The 12,376-nt window shown below is 40.3% G+C and overlaps 1 protein-coding gene across 3 annotated transcripts in view; it reads left to right on the top strand.

Annotated features, from left to right (window-relative positions):
• The window catches only part of TRIO (trio Rho guanine nucleotide exchange factor), a 248,627-nt gene that overhangs the window by 120,973 nt on the left and 115,278 nt on the right, over positions 1–12,376 (top strand). For all 3 annotated transcript variants that reach the window (XM_027738974.2, XM_039385174.1, XM_027738975.2), the window contains exons 12-15: positions 2,642–2,811; positions 3,717–3,891; positions 11,420–11,615; positions 12,193–12,359. In XM_027738974.2, the coding sequence (XP_027594775.1) occupies positions 2,642–2,811; positions 3,717–3,891; positions 11,420–11,615; positions 12,193–12,359 (708 nt within the window). The remainder of the gene's footprint in view (positions 1–2,641; positions 2,812–3,716; positions 3,892–11,419; positions 11,616–12,192; positions 12,360–12,376) is intronic.

Genomic DNA, 12,376 nt, shown 5'->3' with positions numbered 1-12,376 from the left:
GAGGCCTTTGGTACCCCGGGGGCAAGATACTATGTTTATAGTCATGGAGTGCTGGCCAGGCGCTAAGTCAGTCAGCATCACACTTCGTTGTACTGGCACCTATGTCTTTCTGCTAAAGGCAGGTGGTGTTGCCCTGAACTGGCTATGCAGAGGGAGAAGTCTGCTTGTTCTGTGTTAGGTTGGTCTCTTGCATCCAGAGTGAGCTTTAAGGGAATTATTCACACGCACAGTACATCACCAGTCCAGCATTTTTAAGTTTTGTTGCTCCTTCTAGATCTTTTCCACTCAGTTATAGATATGACTGAAGTGTATGTGAAGAATAAAAAAATGCAGAGATGAGGTCTATTCCTTGTGTGGGTCTAACACAACACAGCTGCAGAAAACATATTGCAAAAAATTGAAATGATTCTCGGACCTGTCTTGAGCTGCAATACGGGTGCTTTTAAGGGATCCAAGGGGCAAACTTGATATAGTCCTAGAGACTCAAAATGGTTTTAGTGCCAGTTGCTCTGGCATTAAACGTGTTATAAACATCTGTGAAAGTTGGGCCTCTTATAGGCAATGTAGTAAGCATGAAGTGTAGAGGTCTTCCAGCCAGCATCAAGCACATTGCAGAAAACAACGAAGTGTTACTCTCTAATGTATGTATTTCCACAGTTGCAGGGTGTACTAGTTGTATGTAGATAGATACCAGCTCACTTGGAAGGTCTCTGACTTAATGCCCTGTTGGTATGATTCAGACATAAACTTCATAAACTAAAAGAGGAATAGATACATGTCCTCTAGACATTGAAACATGAGTAAAGTTTTCAGGTTGTATTGTCAGACTTCTTGCTCTTAAGTTTCATTTGTCTCCAAGTTAAAGTTGCATTCCAGAGTATGCATTTGGAAAAAAAAATCGGATGCTGCATTTGGTTATGCTGGAATGAATGTTGAAGAGTGCTTCTGACCCACTTGTTAAGTTCTATTGATTTGTGCTCCTTTTAATAAGAAAGACCGCTGTGCCTTAAGCTTGTGGTGTTGACGGTTGTGGAGTTGCATTCAGATTTGTGACAAGCATTGTCTTTGAAGCATATGAGTAGTCAGAATAACAGTGTATGAATAGGCAGTTCTGGTTTGGGGAGGATGGGTAGTAGATTTGTAGAAGAGAGTCTGGTTAAATGTCATTAGTTCTTCCCAATTGTGAAAATTTAACCTATAGCTTGGTTTACTCAAAACCCACCTAAGGAGGCATATAAGACTATGAGATACAAAAAACTAGCATTTGATTTTAAAACAAAGCTTCAAAGGAACTGATTAATCAAGATTTAGAATTCTTCACTGAATTTTCTGTTTTAATGAAGCTCCATTGGTGGTTAGGAAACCTTTATGATCAGAACATTATACAAACAGCAGCATGAAATGGGTAGAAAATGTTAAGCAAAGAAATAAAGAAAACATTTGGTTTTCTGTCTTTTGAAATTAAGCCAGTTTTGATTACTTAGTGTCTGTATTTTGACAATGTTAACATTTTAATTAAGTTCAATGTATCTTTAAAATTTTTAAAGGCAGAAACTGAATGTCATCAAAAGAACTAATACTTACAATCAGATCAGAGTTATTCTATCAGGATAAAAAAATAAAAGCTCTAATCATTGTTCTTGGAATTGCAGCATTTGGGATGGGATGGTAAAATAGACAGGAGGGACTGGGTTTGAATGTTTCCTGTGAGAGCAGCTGTTCCACTGTGCTGTTAGTGCTGCTCATGGGAGTGTTGCAGGAGACAACCGTGCTCCCTCTCTTCATGCAGCGTTTTTATCAGTTCTACAATAGATGTCTGATGGTAACTTTCACACAGAGCTTAGGATGCAACAGCTTCCCTCATAAAATTGTGGAAAAGATCACTGTGGGGTTCAAGTGACCCACAGTGATACCTGGGTGGTATACACCTAGGGATTTTTGTGTAAGCTGCAGCGCATGGGCAGTTTGGAGCAGTTTTGCACATGTGAAGCAGGGAGGAAAAGTGCTGAATTAACTGGTAGAATTGCTTATGATGATTTTTGTTGTAATAGCGTGAAATTGAAATCAAGGGGGCAAACACAACATGAGAGAACAATAACTTCACACATCTGGTTTGTCTCTGTATTTTGTTTTCTAAAATGCCCTTTCTTTTTCCTTTTTTTGAAGGCCACTGAAAAGTGTTATGTTGTCTGTGTGCATGTGTCAGCCTGGCAGTGCAAATTTGATGGTGGCTACAATACATCTCCCTTCCTTCCTTCCTTCCTTCCTTCCTCTCTTCTCTCAGGGAGTGTTACCATAGCATTTTTCTCCCAGGGACTCTCGCGCAGAGCTGCAGATGGGATTCTCGCTATGAACTCTGCGCTGCTCAATCGGATACGCTTCGTTCTGTAGAAGGAAAATGGGAAAGAAAGGGTGACTTAGCAACACGGATAAAGCTTTCCTGGTATTTCCAAGAAACGAAAACTATTTGAAACAAAGGCTTGTTTTCATTAATATGAAGATGGGATTTTTCTATGAAGAAAAACAAATCCTCTTTTTCCCTGCCACCTCAGTCTGTTTTCTCTTGTCCTGTGAGACTGATTTGGAATAGTGACTGCCTGATCCTTGGGCTTACATTTCTTGCTTTTTCCCTCTCCTTTAGCTGTGGACGTGGCTTGAAGAGCTACAGAAGGAACTGCTTGATGATGTCTATGCTGAGTCTGTGGAGGCTGTTCAAGACCTGATTAAACGTTTTGGTCAACAGCAACAGACCACTCTGCAGGTTACAGTCAATGTCATAAAAGAAGGTGAAGATCTTATACAGCAACTAAGGTAAAACAGATTCTTATTTCAATCTCTTCTCATGTTCATCTGATGTTCTGTGAGGCTTTTTCTGTTTTGAGGGTAGAGGTAATGTGTACAAGATATGACCTATACTAAAGCTTGTAAATATTAGGACTACAATGATTTTTCATGCAGTACTGACTCTAACCTCTATTTACAGGAAGCTCAGCTTATAAACACTTATCTCCACAAGAAGGAGATTTTGTTTACATTAGCTACCTTTTTGATAGGAGCAATTGTACGTCTTTGTAGTCTGACATACAGGGCTCCAACACATGCAGTGTTTAGAGTTTTGAGCAGCAACCTTTTTATAAAGAGACACTTGAATTTGTTTTGCAGACTGATAAGTAACTTCACTGTAGTAAAGCCCATCAGTTTGCAGTCCATTTCATTCAGCAGCAATCTGAATAAATAAATTTGGGCCACAGCTGCCCTGGTACGTCTCCTTTCTGCAGAAGATTAGCATATCTGAATTTGCAGGTTTTATACTCAGGTAAAAGATTAAGTAATTTTTTTTAATTGACTAATTTGGATTTTCTTTTACTACTAGGAAGATTCAGTAAATAGTTATCATATGCCACTTGTTTTCACAATGGAAGGGTTTGTCTCTGGTTTGAAATTTTACCTTTCCTGTAAACAGAATGTCTTTACATGATGAATAGGCCAAAAAATGAAAGTAATCAAATTTCCTAATGCCCTTTCAAATACTAAAACATAATTCAAATTTTTATTTACAAATAGGTACAGATTTAGCTTTCATGTAATATGGCTTGCACTAACCTTATCTGAAACAGGCTTATATTTTGTGGTCATGTATAGCGTCCAAATTGTATGGGGTTTTATTCAATAATACTCTTTTTTTCTTCCTCCTCCCCTTTCTCTGCTTTGAGTAGGGATTCTGCCATTTCTAGTAACAAGACCCCCCATAACAGCTCGATCAACCACATAGAGACAGTTCTGCAGCAGCTGGATGAGGCCCAGTCTCAGATGGAGGAGCTTTTTCAAGAACGCAAGATCAAACTTGAGCTGTTTCTGCAGCTCCGCATATTTGAAAGAGATGCAATAGATGTGAGTGTCTGCTTTTGGGCTTGAACTGCACGGACTTCTCTAGTGTACAAACGTTTATGCTGAGATTGTTGCATGGTTGCAGTAGCATGTGGCTCAAATGACTGATAGACTTAGTTCTTGCCTGACCTGTCTTGTATGTGAAAGTGTCAGAAGAGTGCAGAGCTGAGCTTTTTGATAACAACTCAAGCTCTCTGGTTGGCTCTTAGTGCATCTTTAAGCAAGTATCTAGTAAAATCATGATGTGTCAGTTGCTTTGTCTGGTAAGTTCAGTTCGAAAATCAAACTGCCTTGATATATCTAGTATGCCTACAGTTATTATGAATAAGACTTGCAAGACGGTTTTGTACAAACTCTCTAAACTGGTACTTTGTAGCAGCACCCCTCTTCTCTTTCTTTTGCAAATCAGCAGTCTTTTTTCATTTTGTATCTACAAGTAGTGTTTGGAATTATGTCTTAATCTTTGGGGATGTTGTATGGGCTGTCTGTTGTTTTTTTTAAATAAGATTTTTTTTCACCCCTGGAGATAATTCAAAAGCAGTTCTAGTGCCACACCCCTACAAAACTTCAAGTTTTGAAACTGTTCAAGCTTTGAAGGTGAGTTACGGCTTATCAGTTGTAGAGTTTCTGTTTGTGTGCAGAGACACGCACAAACAGACATGAAACTCCACAGGGGGCTTAGGTTAATAGAATTGCATTATAAAGCTTCAGCTAAGTTCATATGACTTTTGTAAAACCACTAGTGCTGTACACAGTGACTGATACCAAGTTGGTGCCTCAGAAGGTTCAGGGTTATCTACTGGTAAATTATCATGATTGAGTGTATAACGACTTATCTCAAGGGTTTGGAAATCAGGAGTTACAATGATAATTCTACCTCTTTGCTTGTGTATTGTAAAAGCTGCAACTGTTTATGAAACTCTTGATTGGTTGGTGTAAAGGCGAAGAGGCAGGTGGCAGAAGTGATAGCTTCTCAGGTTTTAGTGTTTTTATATCTTAAAATCAGGATTAGATATCTTTGCTGAAGTCTGGTTTAGCTAATCACATTGTTAAGTGCAATGCAGGAATAGACAGACCCAGTTCCTTGATCAGTGCCCATAGAGGAAGTGAGAGTGTGTGCTCCGCAGTAATAACTCTGGTGTAAAGGAAAAATAAGAAGATTTTTCTTGCAATTTTGCAATTCACAGTGGCCTGCAGAGAGTTTGCTACTTTGATTATGTGAGAATAGCTGTCTCAAATATGCTTACAGTCTTTGCAGGAGTAATTTGCAGTGCTCTATGTCTGCGAGATGTTCTCATAACACTTTTACTGAGGAAATGACAGACGTGGGGCAATGCATACCAAGAAAATTAATGGAAGAATTAATTGTGATAAATGTTTGAGTGAAGTTCAGACTAACTCTGTAGGTTACATAAGCCAGGATTCTACAAGAGCAAAAGGCTGGTGGGAGCTTGTGGGAGCCCAGCTTAACAGATGTGTTCTAGTCCTGCAGTGCAGGACAACATCTGTATAGGTAGTAGTACTTCTTGTACTGTTATTTAGTGGTGCCCATATGATTTTTCACTGGAAAGCTGCAAACTCGAACTTCATAGAATAGAATATACTGAGTTGGAAGGGACCCACTAGGATCATCGAGTCCAATTCCTGGCCCTGCACAGGGCACCCCAAGAATCACACCATGTACATGAAAGTGTTGTCCAAATGCTTATTGAACTCAGAGAGGCTTGGTGCTGTGACCACTTCCCTGGGGAGCCTGTGCCAGTACCCAACCACTTCCTGGGTGAAAAACATTTTCCTAATGTCCAACCTACACTTCCCTTGACTCAGGTTCATGCCATTTCCTCGAGCCCTGTCACTGGTTACAAGAGTGAAGAGATCGGTACTTGCCCTCGTGAGGATGTTGAAGACCACAGTGAGGTCTCTCCTTAGTCTCCTCTTCTCCAGACTGAACAAACCAAGTGACCTCAGCCATTCCTCATACAACTGAACTCTTCACTATCCTTGTGGCCCTCCTTTGGACACTCTTTAATAGCTTAGTGTCTCTTTCAGATTGTGTTGCCCAAAACTGCACACACTTTGCAGGTCTTGCTTTTTCTAAAGCTGATACTTGGCATGCATTACATTTTGATATGTACAACGTAAAGCAAAGTACCAATTACAGTTGTTGAAAGAGTTGGTGTAATTTGTCTATACAACTTGGAAATAAAAATTGTGCTTATTTTAGATTGATGAAGAGTCCTCCAGGGAAGAAAATTACCCTGGCTGCAGAGTGTCTTCAGCAAAATGTTTATTGTTTTGCTGTCTCTGTCCATGTCCTCTCTGCTTCCTCAGCAAAGCACACTTCTCTTTTCCCTCTCCCTGAAGGCAGACATCTGTTCAGGAACTTCCAGGAAGAAAATGTGGAGACTAGTTTCAGGTCAGTTGTTTGAAAGCAGTAGCTCAGCTGAAGTAACTTGATAATGAGGAGGAGCCAGATGCCAGCTAGGAATTTGCAGACCTTGTTTTGACCTTCTCTTTCCTCGAGGATTTTGTGTGACTGGTCCAGTCAATTTAGACTTGCCTGTAAAGGCAGTTCATTCAGGGGAGTATCCTCTGAGGACAGCTTTTCTGGAAGGCAAGTAGTGTTTTTAGCTTCTGTTAGTGCTTGCAAAATAACATAGGCTAAAATGGGAGAAAGGGCTCTTCTAGCACTGCAGGATCATACCATGCAGCTGTGCTTCTGAGGGCAGTGGTAAGATTTGCTGCCAGGGTTAGTTCCCTTCTTCTCCTTCCTCTCCCTTTATTTGCTGATAAAATACTCTGTTTCTTTTATCTTACAGCTTTTGAGATACTCCTGCTCTTCTGAAATTGATGTAACTGCAGTACTGTCTGCTTTGCCCCTGCTCTTAGCATACAAACTTGACCTTCTCTATCCTTAACAGGATTTTAAGTGCCATTGGTTGTGAGATATTTGAAGGACTCCTTCATAAATGCCTGTATTAACTAAAGACAAGAATGAGCAAAATAGTGTAGGTGAAGAGTCTCTTGCTGGTGTGAGGAAGATGTGTATGAACTTAGCCAGTGAGAAGGTAACACTGGTGGCAACGTATCCAGTCCAAAATGTGTTTGTTTCATCCATGTCTGTGCACTTTTGCATGTCTGTAACTTAAATGCCTCCAGGCCTATGCCAGAGCTCTACACAGAGCATACCACACACTTTTCAACTCACAGCTTTATCTCAGCTCTATTTTTGGACCACACTTACAAGATGCCTGTTAAGTTACACAGCTGAAAAGACAAGGATGCAAAGTGCTGGATCACAGAGACCTAACTCTTCTCCCTTTCCCATTTTTCCTTTTTCTTTCTCCTCAGCACATAATATTTTCCAGGTCTTGGTTAGTGCTCAGTTGATACCAGGAATGCTAGTTAGACTCTTCTGAGAAGAGACCCGTGGTTCTTTATTTCTTTCCCACTCGGTGTGAAAGAGTCGGCATCCCTTCCGATTTATACCCTGCCTTATTTTCTATCAGTGTTACCTTTAGTTTGACAAAACATGGGAATGTCAGGCAGCTCAGAATCTGCACTAGGAACTTCTTGAACATACGCTATGGTAAGTATTAGGCCGTGTTTATGCTGGGATGTCCATGTCCTGAGAGCAATATGAATTTGTGATTCAGTTACTTTAGATGTCTATTAGTCATTAATCTTTTTTCTGTTTGTTTACTACTAGTTGTCTTGAATAAACTTTACAAACAAAATAGGAGCCTGCTTACCCTAAAAGTGTTGTCTGTAAAGCAGAACTTGAGGGGAAGCACTGACGAGTGTGGGCAGAGGGGGCTCGGTGCATGGTTTTTTGGTATTAATTTTGCCTCAGAGCATTTCAGATTTGCATAGTGGGTGCAACGGCTGAAATAGATCACCTTGCACTACCTAATTACTGCTGAAAAAAATGTAAGGATTACTGCCATTGTTAGGGAACCTGGCTGGGATAGTCGCTGATAACTTATCTTTTGAATGAGTCTGGGAATATGCTAGCATTATTTATTTGAGTTGTGGGCTTCCTGGTATTTCGAAGGGGAAAAGGAATGTATTGGTTTTCTTCAGAGTGTTTCAAACTGCTTTTAACAGTGTATGTGCCTTGATCTTAACCATGGGGTTGCATGAAATAGCATGGGAAGGAGCTACAATTCCTAATGGTTGGTTATTGTTCTTTGGAGGCACTATCACTGAAACTTCCTGACTGAGGTGACATGCAGTATTGACCTCTTAAAATTAGTTGTCGTTCCTTTCAGGTAGAATGAATGTTAGGATAGACCAAGAGGATATGGGGACTACAATCAGTTTCATTATTATTAAAATACTGACAGCCACAGCAGTGTCATATTGTGAGCTTACTGTGTGTTTTACTTTATTTCCACTCAATTTGCTAGTAAGAGAGGTAAGGTTTTGGTGTCTGTTCTGAAGGGAGGTGGACTGGCTTTGCTTTTAAAACAGTGTCATAAATGTGCCATGTTAAATCCTAATCCACTCTGTAATGGTGTTTAGCAAGACAGTGAAAGGTGGTGTTTTGATGGTGGAGTTTCATAACCTTCTTTAATGCTCAGATTTCTCAGTTTCACAAAGTCTAACTACAATTATTTCTTCAGCATAACCTTTGAATGTTGTTAACTGACCTGGATGAAAATAAGATGCTAAATCTGATTTCTGAGAACTTTCCTAAGTGCAGTGGATGAAGAAATGAACATTAGATAACCTCCACTGCTTTTTAATAATTCATGAACATAGAGTTTCGAAGACAAGTTGGAAAAGCAGGTCTGAGGTGCCCAAGAACAGAAAAGCAGGGTAGCAGAAAGTAAGCAGGTTGGATTGTCAGGAAAACTTGAAGTTTTTTAAAAATTTCAGATCAGTTAAAAGGAGATGAAGAGCAGAGAGAGGTGATGAGACATGTTTGGCATGGACCGAGCAAAAAAGATGTGAAGGGAACTTGTTAAGGATTTTGTGGGAGATGAAACCTGTGTGTGTGTGTTTAGGCATTACGAGTGGTATTCCCTCTAAATAGATTGTGTGTGTGATGTTTAAGGCCCGTGCAAGAAAGATGAAAGAAGCTTCAAGCAGTGGCTAAAAGCTGTGTCTTCTATATATCTGTATATGTCTACCTATATATCTTCCTGAATACTTTGTCCATCAGCTTTTCTGTTTTCAGTGTTACTCCTGAAACATGAGTTTCTGCCTTTTTTCACTGTAGTAGAGCTAGCTGATCAGGATTAAGGATTGTAAATAGCTACCCTAATAGTTTGGTATCTCCCATTCATGACATGGTGTGAAAACCTGAATACTTAGTGAATCAAGTAAAACTTTTGCAGAACACATTTAAAAAATTAAATAACTCACTGGTGCCACAATTTTAAAATTAATTGCTTGATGTGTCCATTTTTCTATGGTGCTACGTGAGCAGAATGGAAAAAAGCCTTCAAGAAAGATTGTAGCTGACTACAGAAACTTTATACAGATGATTTAACTTTGCTTTCTCCTCAATTCTGTTTTTTTTCTAGAAGGCTTGTTTTCCTGGAACTTCTCTTGTAGTTTAACTGTCTCAGTAACTTCGGAGGTATTATGGCCACTTGGAAAGGGTACTGGCATCTTTCTTTTGGTGACAGCAAATGACTTTGGTTAAATATTTATCGCAGAATCACAGAATATGCCAAGTTGGAAGGGACCCATAAGGACCATCAAGTGCAACTCCTAGCCCTGCACAGGACCATCCCCAAAAGTCACACCATGTGCCTGAGACTATCATCCAGACACCGGCTGAACTCTATCAGGCTTGGTGCTGTGACCACTTCTTTGGGGAGAGCCTGTTCCACATCCAACCACCCTCTGTGTGAAAAACCTTTTCCTGATATCCAGGCTAATCCTTCCCTGACACAGCTTCAGACCGTTCCCTTGGGTTCTGTCACTGGTCACCATAGAGAAGAAATCAGTGTCTGCCCCTCCTCTTCCCTTCACAAGGAAGTTGTAGACTGCAATGAGGTCTCCTCTAAGTCTCCTCCAGGGTGAACAGACCAAGTGACCTGAGCCGCTTCTCATATGTCTTACCCTCAAGGCCCTTCACCATCATTGCCCTCCTTTGGACACTCTCTAAGAGCTTAATATCTTCCTTAAGCTTAATATCTATCTTAACATCTCTATGGTCAAAACTGCACACAACATTCAAGGTGAGTCTGCACCAGTGCAGAGCAGAGAAGGAAAATCCCCTCCCTTGACCGGCTGGCAATGCTTTGCCTGATGCCCCCCAGGATACGGTTGATCCTCCTGGCTGCCAAGGCACACTGCTGACATGCACTCAGCAACTTTGTTGCTAATGCCCCTTTAGTCAGAACCTCTTTTTATTATGTCTTGCTGCATAAATAGGTATTTTCTTGTCATTTAATACCATTCACATCAGTCTGTCCTACTCCTGAAATTGTAGAATGTTGGAACTAAGCCCTACTTCCTTCTTGATGTTTATAATTTTGCTTTCCCAATGAACTGCAATAGTTTGTGCCAAAACTCTGCTGAAAAGTCTGAAAAAAAATTTGATTACAGGCTTGAGGAATGTGAGTTAGACAGACTTTTATGAAGTAACTGATGCATCAGATCTGTGCCATAGGAACTCAACCCGTGTTGATCAATGAGGATTGTAAGCATTATCTGTTAACCTTAAAAACAGGTTTGTATCCCAATTAAAAGGAATATTTTATATTTCAGCCAGGCTTTGCCATATAATTTGGAAAATGCACTTGGGTGGATAGACTAGGAGGACTTATTGTTGTGATGCATATGTTAAACCCCAAAACTTTTTTAGCTACCTTTCTTTGGACATCTTATGATTAAGAATAAAATCCAGAATTGAATTGTAAACTGAAGTGTAGCCGAAAGATGTCAGCAATCAAATTTAACTCTGACATTGCAGTAATATTGTAATAAAGTATGCTTTTGATTTTACACCATTCACTAAGTACCCAGCGTTGTGATAAGTGTGCTTCTCAGTTGTCAGGCAGAAGTCAAAGATGCTCACAGCCTGATGCTTCCTGCCCACAGAAGGGTAGAGCTGGCTTTCTTGTGAAAGGACTCAAGACTGACATAATTGTAAGCTACACTGAATCTTGATGTGTGAATTATTACTTGGTACAGTTTGAAGAATTGAAAAGATGTTTCAGATCCACATTTTCCTTTAAAAGCGGAGATAAGGACATGTTAACTTTATCTGTTTCACAGGTCGTGTTAATGAAAGTGTGCCTTATATAAGACGCGGGTACCCGTAGGGTTGCAAGCACTGGTTGAAGGAGAACTGTAGTGGTTCTCAAAGAGAGTGTTTTTGTTTGTTTGCCAAAAGTTAAAATCCATGCTAAGATAGCCTATGTCTGAACCATGTTTGAAACCTGATCAGTGAAGTTAATCAGCAATGAGCAACTTGAGTTCCCTACCTTGGTCATAAGTGCAACATTGGAAATTAACTGTTTTGTGTTGTGTAATGAGTAATTGAACATTATCGTCCTCCTTTTTTCACCAGATAATTTCAGACCTCGAGTCTTGGAATGATGAGCTCTCTCAGCAGATGAATGACTTTGACACTGAAGATCTTACAATAGCAGAACAGAGGCTCCAGCATCATGCAGACAAAGCCCTGACCATGAATAACTTGACCTTTGATGTCATCCACCAAGGGCAGGATCTGCTACAGTATGTCAATGAAGTGCAGGCATCTGGTAAGATGGCTCCTTTGTGCTATTTCAGGCACTGGCTTTATAAGAATTATCCAGTTGTCTCTCCATGGGATGTGTGAAAATAACAGAGATGCTGGTTAACTGTAAACTGGAGACATGTGGGCTCCTTTATTCTAAAATTGTATGATAGTGTTCATGAGAGCATACTGTTATGCAACATGAGTTGGCAACATCTGAAGATGTTTAGTTTTTAAAGAAAGGGATTTCACTCAACAATTCAGTAAAATTAGAGTAAATAAGGGGGAGTAAGTTTTATAATTAATGAGATCAGTGCAGTCAAGCAAAAATTTTCAGTTTTCAAGTAATGTCTTCCTTTTTTGTTCCTTATGCCACTTCATGTGATATTTTTCAGTGTACAGTCACCTAGAGTAAATATCAGAGTTTAAAAAAATTAATAGTGCACTTTTAGAGTGCAAAAACCTATGCTCGTAATGCAAGTGCTCTGGGGATTAAGTTGAACTTGGCAAAGAAACAAGAAAATTAAGTGTAAAACAATGGAAATGGGCTGTTTCTCTTCAGAAACCTTGTAAGTCATTCATAAACGACTGGCTGATTGCAGGTGTCGAGCTGCTTTGCGATAGAGACGTAGACATGGCAACTCGCGTCCAGGACCTGCTGGAGTTCCTGCACGAGAAGCAGCAGGAGCTGGACGTGGCGGCCGAGCAGCACCGCAAACACCTGGAGCAGTGCGTGCAGCTGCGCCACCTGCAGGCCGAGGTCAAGCAGGTACGGCCCACCCCCCA

The sequence above is a fragment of the Pipra filicauda genome, unplaced genomic scaffold (assembly GCF_003945595.2).
Source record: "Pipra filicauda isolate LSUMZ 115617 unplaced genomic scaffold, ASM394559v2 scaffold39_size4671491_pilon, whole genome shotgun sequence".
Lineage (NCBI taxonomy): Eukaryota > Metazoa > Chordata > Aves > Passeriformes > Pipridae > Pipra > Pipra filicauda.
This window is presented reverse-complemented; position numbering and strand designations above follow the sequence as displayed.